Source organism: Tetrahymena thermophila (assembly GCF_000189635.1).
Source record: "Tetrahymena thermophila SB210 genomic scaffold scf_8254686, whole genome shotgun sequence".
NCBI classification, from domain to species: Eukaryota; Ciliophora; class Oligohymenophorea; order Hymenostomatida; family Tetrahymenidae; genus Tetrahymena; species Tetrahymena thermophila.
Genome location: NW_002476452.1, coordinates 437,114 through 460,215, shown reverse-complemented (window position 1 = coordinate 460,215; position 23,102 = coordinate 437,114). Strand labels below are relative to the sequence as shown.

The window sequence follows — 23,102 nt, the reverse complement described above, 5'->3', positions numbered from 1 at the left end:
TTTTTAATCTTATTAAATTAATTCTTTTCATCTCACTTTTTTACATATATAAAATATATAATATCTATTAAAACCTTCATTTTATTGTTAATTTTAATTGCATATAAATTAAAAGTAATTTATCAATTTGTTTAATATATTTTATTATACTCTTTGACCTACAATATAATTTTTCTTTGCTTTTTAATAAATCTATTTATTATTATTATAAATAATATATATTCACATAAAAATTGGATATATTTTATTCAAACATGTGTATTTTTCTTTATTATAAATGGTAATGATTTAAATTATTCATAATAAAAGTCAATTATTATTGTTAGATAAGCATTTCTGAAGTAAAATAGAAAAGAAGAGGAAAATAAACTTCCTTTGATACAAAAGAAAACAGTTCACAATAAAAGAGTATACCCTCAATTACATAAATACTAAATCAATACTGTTGATGAAAATATTAAAATTTCTTAATTAAATAAATATTTTGATAATTGTAAAAATAAAATAATTTATGAAAAAATTAATAATCATCAATAATATTTAATAAATTAATTACTATTTAATATTTAAAAAAGAGTATATTTTTATCAAAATTAAAGTTTAAATATTCCTTGTTTTAAAATTTTCAATTATTTATTATATCTAAATGCCAGTAAATCTTTTACTAGCATTAGAATTATTAAGAGCATTGATAAAAATTTTTAATTTTTATGTCTATAAAAAAATAAAAAAGTATCAGTATTAAAAATTTTTTTCCAATACTTTACTAATAGCTTTTATGTATGTATGGGTAAATATGTATACCCCAGTAAATATCTTTAAAAAGAAATATATTTTATTTAAAAATAGTGAATTTTTATTTTGATAAGGAATATTTATAAAATTAATTTTAGGTAAGTATATTAAAATTAAATTTTTTGAAAGATAATGATGATATTGATGATAATATGCTTGAATGTAAATTTCGTGACTTTTTTTGAGTTAAAAAGCATTAATAGAAATGTTTTTAATAAAACACTTTTATTTTTTATCAGTTTAATTTGTAAAGTCTTTAGATATTCTAATTAAAAATAGAATAGAAGAAAAAATTATATAAATTCATAATTTTTTATTAATTGATTTTACTCACCCGTTATTAATATTTATTTGTTTAGTAAAAAATAAAAGTATTTTAAATGAATAAAATTTAGTATTTGATTGATTTCAGGTTATTAAATATATTTTTTAAATTTAATTAATTCTATTTGACAATAAAATAAAATACTTTTATTTAAAAGCTTTTTTTCGTTCTAAAATCATAAATATTTTAAGAATGACTATCATATTATCAAATTTAGGTATTTTAAATTCATAATCACACATAAACAATGAGAGAGGTTTTTATTTTGATATAAATTTTTTTAAAATATTACTCTATTGAATAAGGTTTGTGAAACTTTGTAAACTTTTAATTCTTTCTTAATAACTTCTTTATTTATATATTTGTAGAGAAAAAGTATCTTTTATAAATAAATATTAATTTAATAAAAATAAGGATAACAAAAAATTATGAGCAATTGTTACAATAGGACTTATATTTTAAAGGCAAATTAACCTTAAATAAAATAAGAAAATAGATCAAGCAGTAATTATATGGGCTACAATTAAAAGCCTACTTAAAATGTTTAAGAATATACAATGAAATATTCTGAAAAAACATAAAACAAATTCTTAGGTGCTTATTTTGGAGATAGATAAACTAGTGTTTAACATAGTACAAATAATTATATCTCACATAATTATAGATAAAACATTACTCCTAATTACTAAGATTAAAAAAATGAGTTATATTTTAAATCTTACTTGTAAGATAATAATAAAACTGCTAATAAAGGATAAATCCTTCAATAGACACTGAATTAAAAAAATAGCTATGAAAATAATTTGAACTTATCAAATAATTATTAGAAAAACTTTGAATAAACAAAGTATTTGATAGGAACTTAACCTTCTTATTTAACTAAAATAATTGAAAAAAATAACATTGAAAAATATTAGAAAAATTAAGATATCTATAAATAATAGAATTCAGCAAAATCTTAATATTAATATTAAAATTATTAAATAAATTAACATTTGCAGAATGAAAATTATACTTACAGCTAAACTAACTAAAATAATGTGACTACTCAAAATATTCATTATCTAAGAACAACTACTAGTTCTTCCATTACTAATAGAAATTTAAACTCTCCATAACCAAAATAACAAAAAAGCATTATAAACTAAAATTTATAATAATTGTAAAATGCATCTAAATTCGACCCTCACTCATAGATAAATTAATAAAAGGCATTGCATTAATTTGTCAAATAGACATCTAATAGCTAACTAAATTCAAATAAAATTGTATAGTAAGAAGACTACAATCAGTATAATAATTAATAATATGGTTATTCCTTTTAAAACTATTAAAAAAAAGAGAGGAATTCAAATTTATAAAGTAAAGATCATATCAATCCAAATAATGAAGCTTCATAAATAAATAACTAAAGTTAAAAAATAAATTAGACGCTCATTTAAAAAAGTTAATCAATTTAAAATGATAACCAAAGTATAATCAAAAAGTAAGATTAAGCATCTTTTAACTCAAATTCATCATAAAATAATATTAGAAATAAAGACTAAACAAGAGATTCTGCTTCATAAAGTTCTTCAAGAAGTTTGATCACCTCTTAAAATAAATTTGAGTTAGCCAGTTATGAGAAATCTGAATTAAATAATTTAAAGAAATAGTAAATATAATCTTAAAATGTAAACTTAAGAGCTCAAGAAGACAATTTAATAAAAGGTAATTAACAATCAAATATTAGCTCTTCAAATACAAATAAAATGCAAAATAACTCTTAACTTAAAATGTAAGAAAATAATTAGAATAATGCTAATTGCGAAAGCTAAAACAAAACTTAAAAAAGTTTAGCTGATACTTAAACTAATTTATTGTAAAATTAAGAAAATTCTGTATCTGAGCACTTAGAGCTTTCAAAAAAAAACCCTCTCCAGTAAAATTAATAAAAATCTAATTAGGATAATTAAAAGCAACAATAACTTGATAATGAAAGTTAGACTTAAAATTTAACTTCTCAATAAAATAATGTGAGTTCAAGAAACGGAAGAATGGTTGAATAGAGTTTTTAAGCTAACAAAAGGAGCTCGACAAATGATTAAGCCCAGAAAAAAACCTAATATAATTAAAAATAGAACGACTCTATATAGTAGATTTATTACACGTATGAACAATAATTAAATAATAAAGAGGCAAAAAGTAGTAATACTAGAAACAATCAATATGTTATCGAATCAAAAGATTTAAATAATAGCTAATATTTTGATAAAATAAAAATAGGTCTACCAAATATTGGTTTAACATGCTATATTAATTCTGCAATTTAAACTCTAAGGTAAGTTTACTATTTTGATTAAAAAATATTTGAAAACCCTGGCTTTTCTAAAGATTTTTAACAACTATTTCAATTCATGGAAGAAAGAAATACTTCAAAAATTACATTTTTGATTTAAAAAATAGTTGAAAAATCTAAATAAAATCAGAAACACACTTTTGGTGGAGATGCCTACATGTGTGTTTATAATCTTCTTTCTGAAATTAAAAAATCTTTACCTGATAACTAAAAATAATAATTTGATGATTTGTTTTTGCGTAATTATAAAGATAAATTAAAGTGTGGTAGATGTAAAAGGTAAAAAATTCCAAATGATAATTAATTTATAACCTGTTTAGATTATTAAGAATTTGGATACGAATGCAGTAAATTAGATGATGCCTTTTAAGATAATAGTGATTTAGATTTGTTTAAAGAGATAAATAGTGATGATCTTATTTGCCCTTAATGTAGAGACTAACTGTAGTCAATCAGAAAATATAAATATGCACCTAAGTTTATGCTAATAAGATTACTATCTTTTATTCCAAAAGAACGATGTCCAGAAATCTTAAAAAAAAAATTCGAATATTTAGTAAACTTAAAAACAACTTAAAAATATGAAATAATTGGATTCTGTAATTATTATGGGTATCACTATACTTATACTGCAAAATACAATAATAAGTGGATTGAATTTAATGATTCAAATTCTTACGAAGTAAGTCCAGATTGTTCTAAAGCAATTTATTTTCTATTGAAAAGAATATGAGATAAACTAAATAAATAATAAATCCAAATAATAATTTAATATATATTTTGTTGTAAATTTTATAAATTTATTTATATAAATATTTTTTTTTAAGTTTTCTTATTATAATAATTTGAATATTCTATTATTATTTTTAAATATTTAAAACAAGATATTATTTTTTATATAATATTATTATATTTATAGAATTTAAAAACCAAAGAATTTTACTTTAAAGCAAGTTAAAATTTCTATTTTAAGTAATAGTTGATAATGGAGTTATGAGTTAAGTAATTATTATTATTTGTTAAATATAATACTAAAGTTTCAAATATATATAATAGATTTAAAGATAAAATTTTCATATTTTTCAAGCTATGATAGTAATCCTAATAATTTATTAAACCTATTTAATATTTTCCTATCCAAAATTTAAAAAGCAAAAATTAACATTTGATATTAAATTAGAGATTCAAACCATTTCTTTATATTTATATAATATGAAAATAGAAAGAAATATATTTAAAATATTTTTTACAATACGATATAGTCATTGATCATAAAGTTGTGTTTAAAATAAACTATGAAAGAAGAAATAGAAAAATTAATAAAAGTATTTTAACTATTTATTTGTTGGAAATGGGATAAATATTAATTAGAATATTCGTATTATTTTAGGGATAAAAGAGTTTTAGTTTAAAAATTAATTTTCTGAAAATAAAAGTGTTTTATTTTAATAAAATTAGAATAGAAACAATATACTTCCTTTTCCTTCACAAAATAAAGTTTTTATTAGATCAGAAAGAATCTCAGGATAGTTTAAAGGAGTAATTAAGGATTTTATGTATATTCTAACAATATCTGTTTTTAATTTTACATTTTTAGATTCATTTTTTTAGATTATTCATCTACTCTCCATAAAATATTCTAAAAAGAATATTAATTGAATAATCATTTAAATCTTTCACAAAATTATTTGAAATGAGTAAAGTGTCTATCTTTTATTGCAAATCAAATTATTATTTAAATAATTTTTTTCTATCTTAAACTACCATAAATACTTCTTACTTATCATTGCTCCTTTCCTAAAAACTATAAGAGAAAGATACTCTATTGTAAATTAAATATCTTAATTAAATCAAAAAACTAAATTCTGATCATCATAAATATGCATCTTACTCTATTATATATTGTCTTAAATCAAAATATTTTTTTAGTAAAAAGATAAGAATTAAATTATTTTTTTCAATGCTCCTTTGATAAAGATATTGATTGATCGATTATTTAATAAAAACATAAATTTATTTTATTGAAAATTGAAAATTTTTTTTTTATTAATTGAATATAAAACTCTTAAATTTATTATGTACAAATACATTAAAATAGTATATTTTGTTAATTTGTTTTGACTATCAAAATAAATTTGCATTAGTTTTGATCATTATAAAAGGAAAGTATTTTAATTTATCATGATATATCTTTGTAATTAAATAAAATAATATTGAAATCGGAAAGTAAAATAATAAAAATTATTAGCTAGTAATTAACAAAAAAACACATAGACTAATCAAGTATATTAATTATTTATTTATATTATAGTTATAAAATTTAATAAGATTATGACTAGTTCACTCTAAGCCTCCAACTGCTTTTTTAAAGACTCTCACAATAAGAACTTGAGAATTAGTATTATAGATATCTTTGATATTTTATAAAGTCTTATCAAGGTTATCTAAAGCTTCCTGATTACATTTAAAGGTCATACCTTCAGTAGGTATTTTACATTCCATTGCAGCCTATTTTAAAGTTGTAGAAGAAGGAAAATCTTTAGTTGCCTTTAAGCCTTAGTATTCGCCTTCAAGCTATATAAACATAACCTTTATGCTCATTTTATTTGGTTTATTTGACTTAATTTTTCAGTGCTTGCTTATTTGGATTTTTAATTTTTTTTTTAATAATTATCAGGGATTCGCACGTTTTTATTTATAGTACTGATTTTAATCAAAAATATTGTAATTTACCCTAGGGGTTAGTTATTTAGGATTTAAATAAAAAATAAAAACAATTTTTATTATTAATTGATTAATTTGTTAATATTCTAGTAAGTTTAATTCTTATTAAAAGATAGGGTTTAAATATGTAATTAATTTTTAATAAAAGAAAGATATTAAACAAAATAAAAAATAAAATGGCTAATACAACTTTGAACTAATTAGATTTGCAAATTTTTTCTAGATAGCTTAACGGAAGTACCATGTCCGAAAAGGAGTTATTAGATGTTCATAATATGAAGCCCTTCATTATAGGAGCTAATAGCAATGGCTCAGAAGTAGTAAAGAATCTAGTTAAGAATGGCATGAGAGATATTTACCTTCATGATGAATTTGTAGTAGAAGAGAAAGACATTAAGAATATATATTTCCTATTTGACGGCGATTTAGGGTTAACAAAAGCTGATGCTCTGAAAAAATATAATCCTAATATACAGATTATATTAAGGTCAGAAATAAATAAAGATTATATAAGGACTCTTAAAATAGACTGTATAGTGGTAACTACTATTTTGGAATGGGACTTTCTAAAAAGATTGAATGATATTGCTAAAGAGTTATAAATTCCTTTTATTCTTGGATGTAATATGGGGCTTTCATTTTTCGTCTTTAGCTGCTTTCCATAGCTTTAGGGAGAAAATGATAATAAACCGCAGAGATCACATTATCATTTTGAAAAATATTTTTCTACCGAAACCTCATTAGATTAAATACTTAACTTGCAAACATACAACGAGTTGCATCAAGAGACTTTTGCTTTGTTATGCACAATCTTTGAATACTTAAAGTAGCATAATTAACTACCTGAATTATTTAGTATAGAGGACTCTGAAGAATTCTATACAAAATTACAATCAATGGCTTAAATCTTTGAAATTAATCTAAGATTTACAAAAGAAACTTATTGTAAATATATAATGAATTCACGAATAGAACTTGCTGCAGTTGCCTAAGTTTGTGGCGCCTTAATAGCTACTGAAGTGCTTAAATCCGTTATTAAGCGTCTAGAGCCTTATAACTAAGTCATTTTTTGGGAAGACATGTAGTAAATGAGAAATGCATAAATAGATCATCATTAACAATAAATTAGAAGCAAAAAGCAATTTTTTGACTATGAAATGCTTCTCGGTGAGTAAATTATGAATGATATTGCTAATTTAAAAGTTCTTTTGGTCGGTTGTGGAGCTGTTGGATGTGAACAAGTTAAAAATCTTTACTCAATTGGAGCTTGCAGAGGAGAAAAAGGGCATCTTTATTTAGTAGATGATGATCTAATTGAAGGATCAAACATTCCAAGGTACATACATTGAAAATTCATTTACAAATCTTTTTTAAAATGTTAATTAGGTAAGTATGTTTTACTTATAAAGATATTAAATAAAATAAAGCCAAGACTTGCTAAAATTGGCTTTAAAAAAAAGGCAGTTCCATCAAAGTTACTTCATATGATATTCTACTTTGTAAAGAAAATGAAAACGTTTTCACTTATGAATTCTTCAAAAATATTGATTTGATTATTATTGCTGTAGACTCTTCTTCAGCCAGAGAGTACATAGCAGATAAAGCAATCGAACACAAGATATTCTTAATTGAATCTGGAACACATGGCTTTGAGGCATAAAGTTAATCTTAAATTCCTTATTTATCTAAAAGAATTGAAATACCAGTAAAAGAATGTAAATTAAATTTTTGATATTTTATGTATTTATATAAATTATTTATTTTTGTTTCTTATAATTTAATTTCTTTTTATAAAGAAATAAGTACTGCCTCATGCACAGCTAAAAGTGCTCTGAAGAACGAAGGAGACTCATTAGTCTATTCAAAAAGTATTTTTAATAGCGAATTTTCATAGCTAAGAACTGATGATGATGTAACATTTCTAACTAATTAATTGCTCTAAGATTTGATGCAACTTTACTCAAAAATGCAGGATAACCTAAATTTTTGCTTCAAAGTGTTGAAGTTATTTGTAATAGAAATCTTTAATAAGATGTTTTATGATGATGTGATTCAAATAGGAAAAATTAGCAATCAAAATTACAATCCTTTTAAGTTCGATGAAAAAAATCCTGATCATTTAGAGCTTGTCGATAGTTTATGTCATATTCTCAACCAAGCCTTAACTGAATTTAGTTAGAAAAATTCTTTGGACAATAAGAACTCTATTATTATATAAAGCCCTAGTTAAATTCTACCAATTTTCGACAAAGATGACTTTTTCCATGCTAATATTGCATATCAAATCTCAAAACTTAGAAGTTAAGCTTTTAATATTAATTACAAATTAGAAAGGTATGATGCGGTGGGTAAAATAGGAAACATTATTCCAGCCATTATTCAGTCTACTTCTGTTGCATCAGGCTTTGCATTTTTACAAATAATTCCGTGGTTAATCAACAAAGAAGAGATATCATAACTTTATCAAGAAATAATTTAAGAAAATAGTAATTTGAGATAATAGTAATAAGGTAATAATGAAGTAACTTAAAAAGCAAACCTAACAAGAAATGATTTATTTTTAAGTGAAGATAGAGTTTTAGAATTTAAGAATAGATTTAATTAGTTAGGTTTTGTTGATACTTTCGGAAATGTAAGTTATCCTGATTCATTAAATAGATCTAGAATAAAATTTGAAATAGCATACTTAAACTCTTTTGATCTAAAAGTTAAGACAGAAACTAAATTACCAGAAATAGTTTAGTAGATTAACGAAATACTTTCTAAAAATGCTTTACCTGAAACTTACGTTGTTGAGATCTAATAATAAAAGATCTTTTGGAAAGACTTCTAATCTAATCGTACAGTGTTTTCATCTTTAAAATAGTCACTAAGCAATTATTAGCAACAAGATATTTTGTCAATAATTAAATCTATTCAAAGTGACTATTCATTATCCACTCCATGCAAATTAGTTATTTTTACATCTAAGCTCATGAAAAATGTCATCAAAGTTCCTGGAGAAAAAATTTCAGAAATTAATATTTTCTTTGATTGATAAAATATTTAATATTTATAGAGAATTATGTTTTTTAATTAAAATAATTTATTTATTTTTGAGTTTGCTTAAAAATTTAGCTTGATTATTTTTGTTATTCTCAATTTATAATTTCAAATAATATTTTTTTTTTAAATTACGAACAAAAAGAAAAATAATTTGAGCTAGTAATTTATTTGATTATTATTAAATTTAAAATCTTAATTTAATATTGAAAAAGTTTTTATTTTAATAATACTTATTCAATAAAATATTTAAGTAATAAACATATTAAACTATTCTCTCCTTTAATGTTTTTTTGCTAGAATAAAAGAATTAAAAAGTTTAATCAAAGTATTTCTTCTTTAAATAAACTCTAAACATATATTTAAAAAAAGATAAAAATTAATTAATAGTTCATGTTAATACAAAAATAAAAAATTTCTTTGTAAAAAACAAGTTAATTTAAGATTATTAAATTTCAAATTTATTTTTATAAAACTAAATATTATGCATTAGAGCAATTAGGTTTCACATCATATTCAGGCTGCTGTTTTATTTCTACCCAAGTATCTTCACATTTTGCTGTATAAGAATACTTGTTGTTGATTTAATTGCAAAATCCAATAATTTTATAAACTTAAATAGAACCATCATATAATTTAAATGTAAAGGATTTATTTATGTTTGCAGATAAACTTTGTTTAAGTTCCTTAGAAATTTGATTTATTATCATAAAATTAGGTGCTTTTAAGTATAGTCTTTACTATCCTTAACTTTTTTAACATTTGCTGCACTATTAAATTATATATTAAGTACTTAAATCGTTATCATTACAAAACTCATCATCAAGCATTCTTTTATGTATTTCTTGGTCTTAGATGGTAAAAATAGGCAAAGAATAAATCTTAAACTAACAATTTTGGCAAATGAATCGATCACAATACTGAATGAAAAAATTACCTATAAAATGACTATCTTATTGATAAATTAATTTGCTCATGATGTCATAGAGCAAATCATGGAAGTATGAATAGGCCTTAGAGGATTTCTAATATTTTTTAGTTTATCCAATTTTAATAAAAATATTTTCTAACAATGATTTAGCATTTTAAATATTTTATATTTTCAAAAACTTAATTAAAATTTTAAAATCTAAATATCCAAAAGGAGATTGATCAAATAATTCTTCATCAATAAAATAATATATTTGCATTAAAGTCTAAATTACAGGTATTATGTATTATCTACTCTCAAGCATGTGTAATGAATTGCAATCTTTTACAAAGCTATTAATTTTGGTTATTTTTTCATAATTATTTTAAGTTTATTAGTTATTTTCTAACTAGATATTTGCTTCATTTTTTTTGAGTTCCTCTTCTTACTCTGCTTCGACCTTTTTCGTTATTTGCTGATTTTAAGAGTTTCTATTAGTATAATCCACATATTAAATATTATTTGAGCTATTTTTTATTTCTAAAGTATTATTTTATTTCTAAGAATTTTCCTGTTTTATTTTGCCATCATACTATCTTTCTTATTAATTATTTTTTTTATTGAAAGCAGGTGAAGGTTTAGCTAATAGTTACTTAGATTTTGTTTCATATTCTACTCTAGTATTCTAGATTTTCTTCAAAACATAGTATAATGTATTCGAGCAGTTAGGATTTTAAGTAAAATATACCTAGTTATCATCAAATTATAACCATTAATTTCCATATTTTGCTTAGTATTAATAACGATGCTAATTATGTTAACAAAATCCAATTATTTGATATTTTTCAATAAATTATTGGCCTTGCACTATTAAATCGAATTCTTATTATAGAATATTATCATTACTTTTATAATCATGATTAGGTTTTGAATCATGGTTTAGTAATCTTATCATCATAAAATTAGGAGCTACTTGATATTCTCTTTTTGTCAAGAATTATTTTTATTTGCATTATTAACAAATTATGTCAGGGTTTAAAGCTTAAAATAAGCTTTAATCCCCTTCATCACTAAAAGCATGGGATAATGAAATACATTCTTGCCCAAATTCTTCATACTGATAAAATGTATGCTCATCTATAGTATTCTGAATTTTTGTATTACAACACAAACATTCTAAATGATCACTATATTTCAGTAAAAAGTTACTATTAAATTCTTCTTTTTCATCATCAGGTAGTGATTTCTTAATAGAATTTAGAAAATTATAAATGCACATGTAAGCATCTCCACCACCTCTTGCTTGCTATTGTTATTACAAAGCCATATCAAAAATATTCTCTATTATTGTCTTAACAGTTTTTGAATTTCCATTTTCTAAATGATTAAAAAGATCCTTAAAATGTTAACCAAACGTTGAAGAACCAAATATAGTTTTGTCTATGTAATAAAATTATTTTAATTATTGAATTGCTGAGTTAATATAGCTAGTCTATCCTAGGTTGGGTAAACCATTTTTAACTTTACTTAATTAACTCTAACTAAAATAGCTTTATTATGCGATATTATCAGAAAATTAATTGAATTATTTAGATTCCAATTACTAATTTATACTCTAATTCCTCACAGATAATTATTAGTTTTCAAAAGAGTAATGTGATTATTATTATTTTTCTTTGTTATCATTTATTTAATTTTATTATTGCTAATTTTTTGGAATTATTTTATCATAGAATCTACAGCTATGATTCTATTAACAAATAGTGTAGCTGCATTATTATTAATTACCTGAGTTAGATTGTTACTAATTAATTTGATATTACTACTATATATTCATATTGCTTTAGTATTTTAAAAAATTTTTTTAAGATAGGCTTGTTAAATTAATATTAATTAATATGAAATTCTCTTTAGTATTGAATTTTTATTCTGTTTATTTGATATTTGTTTGTATTTTTAATTAAATTAATCATTATTATTTTATAATTTACTTAAGTGCTTTATAAACCCTTGGTTCTTTGATTAGCGACATATAAAGCTAACAATTTATTCTTAAATATGTGAAAATTTAAAACTGCATTAAAATAAAATTAGAATTGTACAATTAAAATGTTTTGAAAAGACAATAAAATTTCAAAATCAAGAAAATATTTGCCTTTAGAAACATTTATGATTAAATATAGTATTAAGAAATTTTATCAATTACCTATATTTATCTGCTGTAAATTAAAGGTTTTTATTAAAATTTATTTTAGTTATACTGATTTATAAATAATTAAATTTAAATTAAATAATTTATTTTCAAAAAAGAAATACTTTTATTTTTTAAATAAAAATACTTTTTTCTTTTCTCAAATTTAATCTGATTAATACTAAAGATAGACACAAATAAGATGATCTTATTTATCTTACCCATGATTAATTTTTTTAAAATTAAGTACTTATCATTTAATTCCCTTTTTGTATGAGATGTTCTATCAAATATATGAAGGATAAATACTCTTTTCTATTTAAAGGTCAAATAGCAATATTTTAAAAGCCCTGAAACCTTTTATATGTTAAGATAACTTGTGCACATATATTAAATATTTTAAGATTTATTATTTTTTAAAGGTTATTAAATATATTTTTTTTTAATGCTAGAGAGATAAAAAAACAATGATAAGAGTAAAATAATAATTTAAAATTTATTTGCTTAATCAAAATAAAAATTATAAAAATTCAAAGAAATAAATAATTTTATTAATTCTAAAACAAAAAAAACATGAATTTCCTTTCATTACTAAGTTAATTTTTATAATACAAAATATTATGCGTTAGAGCAATTAGGTATCTCACGATACACATATTTTTTATATATTTTTATCCAATAATCTTCATATTTAATAGTGTAAGAGTAATCCTAGTTTTTATAACTACAAAATCCAATAATTTAATATTTCTAAATTTTGTTATTATATAAGTTAAGTTGAAATATATTGTTTAGCTTTTCAGTCAAACCTTCATTAAACTCTTAAGAATCTTAATTTATTATAATGAAATTCGGTGTTTCTAAATACTACCTTTTCTAATTGCAGTATCCTTTTTTACATTGATAACACTCTTTAAATTTGTACTAAGTTGGAAGCTCATTAAAAGAATCATCAATTAACATTTAATTATATAAATCTTATTATTATAAATCGAATTGTTATTCAGTGGTTATATAAAACTAACATTTTTGGCATTAATATAAATCATTATATTTGATAAAAAAATTACTTCTTAAATTATTTTTTAATTAAGGTTCTTAATTAATCGTAATATCGTAGAGAAAATCACAAAAGTAAGAATAAGCCTCTTTGGATTTCTAATATTTTTTATTTTGTAAAGGATTCTTTAAAATTTTTAAAAAATAATTTTTAATTTCTTCAATATTTTCTACTTCTAAAATATAAATTAATTGTTAAAATTATTAATATTCACGAGTAGATGGATCAAACAGGTCTCCATTAAAAAAGTAGTATATTTAAAATATAGTTTAAAGTACTATAATTATATATTACTTATTTTCTAAATCAGGTAACATTTTGCAAACTTTCTCAAATTTTTTTAATTTGATATCTTTATCTATTTCCTCTTGAAATTATTAATTATTTTCTTATTTTTACCCAAAATATATGTTTTGATGATAATTTTCATTATGATTGTTTCTTTATTTACTCATATTTGAATCTTAATCTACTTATTTCTTTTACCAGCTACTATCAAATTATATTTAATCATTCCTATTAAAACTTTTAGATGAATTTTTATCAGAATATCTATCATTTGTAACATCTATTTATTTTGAATTTGGAAGCTATTAGTTTTTTTCAGATTTTACTAAATTATTTTATACTTTTTTAAAAACAAAATATAATGCTTTAGAATAATCTAGATGAGAAACATATGGAAGAGAATATGTAAAGTTATCATTGAAAACTATCCATTCGCTATCATATTTTGCAAAATATTTATAATGTTGTAAATAATGATTACAAAATCCAATTATTTCATATTTTTATTGTTAACCTTTTACCATTAAATCAAATTATTATTCAAATAAATTATTATTATTATAACCATCCCAAGGCTATTAATTAGGTTGTAATAATCTTATCATCCTGAAGTTAGGTGCTACTTGATATTCTCTTTTTGCTAAGAATACCTTATGTTCACAATAATCACAAATTATATCAGACTTTACCTCAAGAAACATGGTTTAATCACCTTTTTCGCTAAAGGCATCGGATAATGAATTGCATTCTTATCCAAATTCTTCATATTAATGAAATGTAAATTAATCTTTAGTGTGCTGGATATTATTTTTACATTTGGAACAATATAACTAATCGCTATATTTGAGTAAAAATTTATTATCGAATTCTAATTCATCGCAATAAGTATTCATATCTTACCTAATTTGCTTAAGAAAGTTGTTAATGCAGATATAAGCATCTCCACCTAATTGATGATTTTATTACTATTTTGCATTTTATACAATATACTCCATTATATTATAGACTTATTCTTAGTTTCGATTTTCGAGATGATTAAAAAGTTCCTTAAAACGCTAACCAAAATTTGAAGTGGCAAATATTGTATTGTCTATGTAATAAAATTATCTTAATTATTGAACTGCTGAGTTAATATAGCAAGTCATTCCAATGTTTGGTAAGCCAATTTTAATTTTACTATTTTACTAATTGCTAGTAGAATTCTATAATGGTTAGTAGTTATATAAGTATTCATTTTATGGTTTATGCTACAAATTTTCAATTTATTTTTTTTCTTCATCATAAATGTTACATTCTTCTTAAGTTTATTTAGATTTATTTTATAGTTATTATTCTTCATCATCATTTTTTAAATTTCCTCCTTTACATTTATTTATTTATTACAATTTATTTTCAGTACTTTCATCACAATGAAAAGAAGATATATTTGGAGAGTCTCTTATATTTTTTACTTTATTGCTAATATTTTCATAACTCTGTTATGAATTGTATTATTGTTGCTCTTCCATTTTTTTTTAGTTTTTTTTATTTTTAATAAAATTAATGTTTATTAAAAAGCTAACATGAAGAAGATATAAAAATTTTGGCTTGAACAAAATATTAAAAATTATTTATTCTAAAATAGTCTAAGATATTAACACTAAAACAAATAATAATAATAATAATTTAAAGACATTTTTATGAATAATAAAAATCGTTTTCAAAAAAAAAAAATGAGCTGTTAGAAATTTAAATGGTTAAACTATGTTTTAATTTGGTACAAATTTTTAAATTTCTACTTTTTACTCTCGAATCTTAGAATAAAAACTTTTACTAAAACTTATTTTGATATACTAATAAGTAAATGAAATAGACTAAAATAGAAATAAAACAATTAATTTTATTCAAATAAATACTTTTATTTTTACATAAGAAATATCAAATTTGATTAATTGGATTTAGTTTTTGAAATAGGCAAAGATGACCAAAAAATTTATTCCTACCCGTAAAAAAGTTTCTAAAATAAAAGTATTTTATTTTTAATTATATTTACTATTCTAATATCTTCACATTTTTTTAGAATATTTATATTAGAATATTTTGCAAATATTTAAACTTATTTATCACTTTAAGACAATAAAATTGTTTTATTGTATTAAATCTAAGATGAATATTAAAGAAACAATACTAAAAATTTCCTTATGGATACTTACTGTATGTTTTTCAAAAGAATTTTTAGTCAATTTGTTAATATATTAAAGATAAAATACAAGAAATTTCCTTAGTTATAATTACAATATACTATTTTATTCGTATGGATCAATAGTTTAAATTTCAATTTATAATTGCTCTGTTTTCTTTAATTACTAATTTTTTTCACCAAATATTGGCGTCAAATTTAATTGGAAATGCTCTATATGAAATCAAGAGTTGAGTAGATTCTTTTTACATCAAGCACAATTATTATTATTTTTCAAAAAATATCTTTTTAAATAAGTTAATTTCTAATTTTCTAAAAAACTAAAAATCTATCAAAAAAGATATCTTTTTTAATTTAAAGTGAAATCTCCTTCAATAAAAATTGATTATTTTGAATTTGGTCATCTAATTAATATGTTTATTCAATTTTCATTAAAAAGGAAATACTTATGTAATTATGAAAAATACAAAGTATTACTTGTATAAAAAAACAAATGGTTGATGAAACTTTACATAATCAACATCTATTAATTTACTCATTTATCATAAATATAATTAATATTATTGTAGTTTATATAAAAATTTTCTAAATTCTACCCATACGAATCACTAAAGCGATACCATTAATCATCGTATTTTGCAGTGAAAATATAGTGACTATTAATTAACTCACTAAAACCAATTAAATTATAATAAAAGGATTAAACTTTTATTTTTTTGTCTAATTGCTAATTATTTATTTAGGAGTTTTCTTTTTATTCTTTTTATGATTGATTGTTTCTTATTTGATTTCTTTAAAAATCAAGAATTTAGGAGCAGACATAAATGCTCTTTAAGGTATAAGAGTAGGTCCATTACAAGTAGAGCAATTATATTTACATACATAATCCTAATAAAGAGATTGAGGATTAAAAATCGCTGAGTTCAATGAAAGTTCTTCTATCCCAATAATTTATTCTTAGATATAGTATTATTAAACTTCCTTAGATTCCTCATACTTATTACAATTAATACAGAACATTTCATCTTCAAAAATAGCTTAGAAGCTTTTTTAAAACTATTCTATGTCTACTTAAATAGCTATTTCTGAAGAGATTTTTCTAAGCAAGTTTATAAGGCACTAATATGCATCTCCTTCATTTTCTTGATGTATTTAGTAATTTTACATTATATCAAACATTAGGTTTAGCTATTCTGTTTTGAGATTGCAATTTGTGCTTTAAAATAAAAAGTTTGAGAGTTTTACAAAAGTCAGTATTAGGAAGAGAGTCTCTACTAATACAGCTGATTTGTCTTATTGTTTGCAAAGCAGTATTTAAATAACATGTATTACCTATATTTTTGAATCCTACGGTCACTTTATTGTATTCTTATTTGCTTTCTTCTTCTTATTCATAATCTTCCTCAATTTCTTCATTTTTTATTTTATTCTGAGACTAAGTTTCAATTAATTTGTGCTCAGTTTAATTTTTAAAACCAGTACTCTTCTAATCAGTTTTATATTTATTTTTATAAGAATTATTTTTATTATTTCTCATTGTTTAATTTTTGAGTATTTTTTACAGAAAATATATATCAATTATCTTAAAGAGAGCAATTTAAAAATGACTAATTTCAAATAGGTTATCAAAATTTTTGTAAAATAAAACACTTTTAATAAATAAATTTATTTTTTCATAAAGACAATTTCAAAATGTAAAATATTTTTATTTTTGCTTAGAATATTAATTAAATCAATCAAATAACAATAGTTGCTTTTTATCAAAAAATATATATCAAGACCAGTTAAAGAAAATATAAAAGATTAATTATTATCTATTCAAAAAGAAACAATATTCAACAATCTCATTTGAAAAAATGAAAGATATACATAAACTCATGCTATTCTAATTTATTAATATAGATATTTTTTAAAAGATATGTATCCAATCAATACTACTCCATAGTTATTTATTTATTTCAAAATAATATTTTGATTATGTAAATATAAAGAGATTAATTTTTTATCAAATATTGTCTTTATTTCAATAAGATAAAGGAGGGAGAATCACATTTTTTTATAAAGCTGATATATTGAGTACCTTAAATTTAAATCATCTTAATAAGTTCTTGAATCATTATAAGTTATCCAAGTATTCTTTTTTTTAGCATTATAAGTATAATGAGCACCATCGTAATTACAATACCCTATTAATTAATAACTTATTTCATCAAATTAAATACTTTATTACTTTTTCCCAAGCTTGAATGATGATTTAGGCAGCTTTACTATGAGGAATTAGGGAAAGAAAGCAATACTTCTTAAAGTTTTCAATTTAGATTTTTAATTGCATTGATTACAGTAAGATTGTTGTGTATAAATACTCTTATAAACTGACTCTATTGAATATTTAGGAAAATTTTGCAAATCTAAGCTTGAATCACTTTCTTTAATATATGGAGTATCTGTAGAATCCATCAAATATTTTTTACAGTTTTTACAATATAAGCCATCTTAAAATATTATTGTAAATATTTGTTTATATACTCATTAATATTATTTTATTTATATTCATTCGTCTCATTTATAAGTATAGAGAGATAATTAAATGCAACCACATAAGAATCTCCTCCGTTCTACAAATAAGTTTACTATTGATTTGATTTACTGATAAAGTCATTTAATAACTATCTGTTAACATAACCTTTACTAAGACCTTAAAAGAATTCTTTTAAGTTTTAGGCAAAATAAGATCTTTACTCCAAAAACTACTCATTTTCTTCATAAATTTATCTCAGCATTTGGAGGGCAGAATTGATATAGCAGGTGTTCCCTAGATTTTATATGCCATAATAAGTTTAAATTTAATTTTATTTTATTTAATCATTAATAAAACAGCAATAAACCATTCCCATTTGTTTGTATTCAATTTTAATTTTTTTTGATAATTTATGTTTTGAATCAATAATAATGAATTACTTTTTTAGAAGAAAGTAAGTATTCGAAGTTTTTTATTTATATTTAAAATAATTATTGAAATCAAACTTTATTATTATTATTATTTATTAGTAAAAGTAATAAAGTGATAAAAGTATTTTATTTTTACCAAATTATGATTATTAAAAATAAAATAATAAGTTCTAATAATATATTTATAAATCATAGATCAAATTGATTCAAGTTGGTATTTGTACACATATATATATTCTAATTATTTTTATATTTATGAGAAAGTATCTGATTAATACATAAAAATCATACATAATTATAGTTCGAATTAAAATTTGTCATTATAAAAACTTATTTATTTATTTATTTATTTATTTATTTATTTATTTGTTTTATCTTTTTTACTCTTTTAAAAGTTAAAAAGAGGCTTTTTATTGAATTTATATAATCTATTTATTACATTGAATCATTCATTCATTAGTTCATTTAAAAACCCTCATTAATAGTAAATAGTATATTCTTTGAAATAGTTTTTACTCAATTTGAACTCTACTGTCATTAAATTGTATCCAAACATCATTGTAATTAGCAGTATATGTATAATGACTACCAGTATAACTACAATAGCCTATAATTTTATATGGCTGAGCACTCCCTTGAAGGAATATCTCTTTTTTACCTTCAGATTCGCTTAGATATTGTAAATTTTATTCTGAAAATTTAACAACTATGAACTGTGTGAAATTTTAAATGACTCTGCTAGTCTTAAATTTTGTTTAAGAGCTGCAATTTTAACAAAAATTTAGCATTTCACTCTCTTATTAGATAGATTATAATTTATTAAGATCATTAAAATTATGAATATCAATGCTGAAATCTTTTTCTTCAATTATTTCTATTTAATTCTTTTCTTTTTATAAGAATTAATGGCATTATTAGCATTAATAACCATCTAGTGACACAATCGATATATGTCTCTCGAAATTATTTAGCACATTTTATTATCCTAAGGCAATGCGTTCTTTATTAATATCATTATTAATGGTCCTTAAAAATGTAAATAATATTTAATAGCTATCTCCTCCTCTAAGTTCATGAATCTAATGTTACTACGAAATTGAGTGAAGTTTTTAAAGCTATTCTTCTACTTATTAACTTTCATTAATCATTTTAAAAAGCTATTTAAGCTACTTTGCTAATTATGATTATTACTATTCTAAAAAATTAGGGTTAATAATATCGATTTATCTCAACAGCTAAAGAGCTGCATTTATGTAACAAGTATTTCCTAAATTTCTAAAACCCTTCCATAAAATCTACTTTTTTTTCTTTTATCTTCTCTAAAAATAGATCAATGATAAAATACCAAAAGTTAAATAAAAATATTATGGTTTAAAAAAGTTTCTTATAATATTATAAAGAGATCGAATCATTTTGATTTATGCTTTCTGATTTAGTTTAACACTCTACGATTATGTCTTAAAAAGCTTTATAATTTTTTTTATTTCAATCAAATAAAAGACTTAAGACTATTAATGATTTCATAAATGATTTGTTAGAATATTACTTAAAAAGAAAGATACAATAAATATAAGATAAAAGCCCAAAATTTATAGTTGATCAATTGAATTTGAAGCAGTAAATTAAATACTACCTATTCAGATTTAAATTTTCTTGAAAACAAATATTTTTGGGATATAAAAATAACTTACAAAATGTTAATAAAAAAGTTCTAAATTCTGTTAAATTAGCTTACACATGTAAATTATAGTACCCTGAGAATGTATAAATCTTATGACTTAGACTATTTTTATAATTTGAAGATACATTTTAAATCTTCTTTGATATAGATAAGTAGAAAAAAAGATAAATTTGCACAGCAATCATTTAATTAGTAGTATTTGAATAATGTAGTTAAGAAAAATACATAATTAGTTAAACAAAAAATAAATAAAACACTTTTATTTTCTACATTTAATCTTCTATTACAAAGATTATTCTATTTTAATTACAAATAATTTATTGAACCAAAAAATTTTGATAAACATATTCTGTATTATTTCATTACTAAAAGAAATATAGTAAAGTATATTTAAAATAAAAATGCAAAATGTTATTTTATCGCATTACTATAAATTTATTTTTAATGAAATGAGATGTTTTTTGAGATAAAAATTAAGATCAGACTTTAAAAACTCTTTTAATTGTTAAAATCATGTTTATCAACAAAAATAGAAAGTTAATAATTCATGATAAATAAAATACTTTTATTTTTACTTAAAGTATTTAAATTATTCTGTTTATAAATCTTAAAATATTTAGATTTTTTTGTAAATAAATTCAGTAATCCTCAAATATTATTAAAATTATTTTATTATTCTATTTAATTATTATGGCATTACTATCACCAAGTATACTAAGTATTTAGTAATAATAAAAATAAGCTGTATTCCAAAACTTATTAGAAGCAGACCAAAACTTTTACTTTATAACTAATAAGAATTCTTCAAACATCAAATACATCTATAATAAAAATAATTATCAAAAAATTAATCAATAAAAAATTTAAGAAAAACAAATGGAGGTTTAAAATATTGTTTAACAAGAATTTCTTAAGTGTATTACTCATTAATGCGAAATAGAAGGCTGCTCTTTTAGTGTTGAGGAAAATAAAAAAGATCCAACAAAGCTTAATGTCTTCATTTATGGTGAAAGTAATACAATTCACAAAAATGGAATTTACAAAGCTGAATTCTAATTTACTAAAGATTTTCCATAGGTTAGACCTGAAGGAAAGTTTATTTCACCACTACCTTACCATTGTAATATAAGTGAAAATGGCATTATTTGTTTAGATTACTATAACTAATGGAAAACTTCGTATAGTAACTAATCTTTTGTCCTTCTCATAGAAAATTTGTGCACACTCATTCATAATTAAAACTCTGAAAACTCTTACAGAAAAAGTATAGGTGAAGAAGAATAAAGTAATCGATAGTAATATATTTAAAATGTTTAAAAACAAGCATTAGTTTGTAGACAAGCATTTTTGGATGGATGAAAATATTAAATGTTAATATTTAGTATTCAAATAAATATATTATATAAATGTCATCTTTATGCTGAAGAATCTTTAAAGAAATTTATTACAACTAACCCATTTAAATTTAAATTCATAATAATTAATTTTATTTTTAATACAAATTAATTAAATAATATTAAGATTTAACCTAAATAAATCCAATATAAATTATTTATTTTAATTTATGTGAAAAGAAATTAATTTAACTTAATAAATATAAATTAATTTAAATAAAAGAATTTTAAGTATTTTGATTTTAAATGTCAGACATTAAATTTTTAAATTATTAATTAAATAAAAATTATAATAAATCTAATTGCAATCAAATTATTTTAAATAAAAATAAGTCTTTAAAAAATTTAAGAATTGTTAATATACTAAGAATTGTAAATTTTTTAGTTTAAAATAATTCAAAAAATTATTATTTTGATTTTGAAATTTATTTTAAAATATTATAATATATTATTTTAAGTATGTTAGCTGTAATTTTAAAAAAGAAAGAAATTAATAATTATTTTAAGAATTTACTACAAAATATTTGTTAAAAATATGTTTATTCTTGAGTGATTGATTGATATTAGTAAATTTAAGCTTTTCTTCTAAAATAGGAAGGATTTTCTTAAAAAATAATCTTAATAAGACGCTATTAGAATATTAATCAAAGACCTTTCTTTTTTAATTTAATTAGAATATTTTACTATGCTTCAAAAAATAAAAGTATTTTTAATTAAAAGTGTTTTTTTTAAATTAAAAGTGTTTTATTCATAAGAATAAAAATACTCTATTACTCTATTCTCTAAGATAAACCCCCTATGGTTTAAAGTCTGAAAATTAAATTTTTTCGATACTAAATTGGGAACTTACTAACTAACTACATACTTACCTTTTTAGACGTTATCTGAGAGAATAGAGTATTATGATAATTTTCTAATCTCAATAAAATTGTTCATTGAAAATCAAAAAACCTTTTCATAAGCTTAAAATTCATCCTATAAATTGGATGAAATGAGTTTATTTTATATTTAAGCATCCTATATTTTATTAAAAAAATAAAATGAATCTTGAAAATAATTAATGAATAATTTTAATACATATTTTATGTTAAGATGTAGAAAAATTAGTTCTACTTTGTGATGTAATTTTTTAATCACTTGATTTTGAAAATATTATTTTTTAATTTTAGATTAATTTTGAAAGTATTTCAAACTTTACTCTAATAACGCTTATTTAATTTATTACA

General features: G+C 20.9%; 8 protein-coding genes across 8 annotated transcripts; 3 read left to right on the top strand and 5 right to left on the bottom strand. All coding sequences in view use genetic code 6, as the record gives it.

Annotated features, from left to right (window-relative positions):
* Window positions 1-1,548: 1,548 nt before the first annotated feature.
* Window positions 1,549-4,191, top strand: TTHERM_000450949 (ubiquitin carboxyl-terminal hydrolase family protein; the record flags this gene model as incomplete). The annotated part of the gene is made up of 1 exon (XM_012796943.1): window positions 1,549-4,191. The coding sequence occupies one exon, from the start codon at window positions 1,549-1,551 to the stop codon at window positions 4,189-4,191; it is 2,643 nt and encodes an 880-aa protein (XP_012652397.1).
* Window positions 4,192-5,798: 1,607 nt separating this feature from the next.
* On the bottom strand, window positions 5,799-6,059 carry TTHERM_00450940 (hypothetical protein; the record flags this gene model as incomplete). Its single annotated transcript, XM_001013390.1, has 1 exon — window positions 5,799-6,059. The coding sequence occupies one exon, from the start codon at window positions 6,057-6,059 to the stop codon at window positions 5,799-5,801; it is 261 nt and encodes an 86-aa protein (XP_001013390.1).
* Window positions 6,060-6,293: 234 nt separating this feature from the next.
* Window positions 6,294-9,359, top strand: TTHERM_00450930 (ubiquitin-activating enzyme E1, putative). Its single transcript, XM_001013389.2, has 3 exons — window positions 6,294-7,518; window positions 7,569-7,897; window positions 7,979-9,359. The coding sequence occupies exons 1-3, from the start codon at window positions 6,308-6,310 to the stop codon at window positions 9,217-9,219; spliced, it is 2,781 nt and encodes a 926-aa protein (XP_001013389.2). The 5' UTR covers window positions 6,294-6,307; the 3' UTR covers window positions 9,220-9,359.
* Window positions 9,360-9,679: 320 nt separating this feature from the next.
* On the bottom strand, window positions 9,680-11,971 carry TTHERM_00450920 (ubiquitin carboxyl-terminal hydrolase family protein, putative; the record flags this gene model as incomplete). The annotated part of the gene is made up of 1 exon (XM_001013388.1): window positions 9,680-11,971. The coding sequence occupies one exon, from the start codon at window positions 11,969-11,971 to the stop codon at window positions 9,680-9,682; it is 2,292 nt and encodes a 763-aa protein (XP_001013388.1).
* A 1,573-nt stretch (window positions 11,972-13,544) lies between these two features.
* On the bottom strand, window positions 13,545-15,181 carry TTHERM_00450910 (ubiquitin carboxyl-terminal hydrolase family protein, putative; the record flags this gene model as incomplete). The annotated part of the gene is made up of 2 exons (XM_001013387.2): window positions 13,545-13,560; window positions 13,680-15,181. The coding sequence occupies 2 exons, from the start codon at window positions 15,179-15,181 to the stop codon at window positions 13,545-13,547; spliced, it is 1,518 nt and encodes a 505-aa protein (XP_001013387.2).
* Window positions 15,182-17,023: 1,842 nt separating this feature from the next.
* Window positions 17,024-17,389, bottom strand: TTHERM_00450900 (ubiquitin carboxy-terminal hydrolase; the record flags this gene model as incomplete). Its single annotated transcript, XM_001013386.2, has 1 exon — window positions 17,024-17,389. One exon carries the CDS (start codon window positions 17,387-17,389, stop codon window positions 17,024-17,026), a length of 366 nt encoding a protein of 121 aa, XP_001013386.2.
* Window positions 17,390-19,262: 1,873 nt separating this feature from the next.
* On the bottom strand, window positions 19,263-20,213 carry TTHERM_00450880 (ubiquitin carboxy-terminal hydrolase; the record flags this gene model as incomplete). Its single annotated transcript, XM_001013384.3, has 1 exon — window positions 19,263-20,213. The coding sequence occupies one exon, from the start codon at window positions 20,211-20,213 to the stop codon at window positions 19,263-19,265; it is 951 nt and encodes a 316-aa protein (XP_001013384.2).
* Window positions 20,214-21,358: 1,145 nt separating this feature from the next.
* Window positions 21,359-21,841, top strand: TTHERM_00450870 (ubiquitin-conjugating enzyme; the record flags this gene model as incomplete). The annotated part of the gene is made up of 1 exon (XM_001013383.1): window positions 21,359-21,841. The coding sequence occupies one exon, from the start codon at window positions 21,359-21,361 to the stop codon at window positions 21,839-21,841; it is 483 nt and encodes a 160-aa protein (XP_001013383.1).
* Window positions 21,842-23,102: the final 1,261 nt, after the last annotated feature.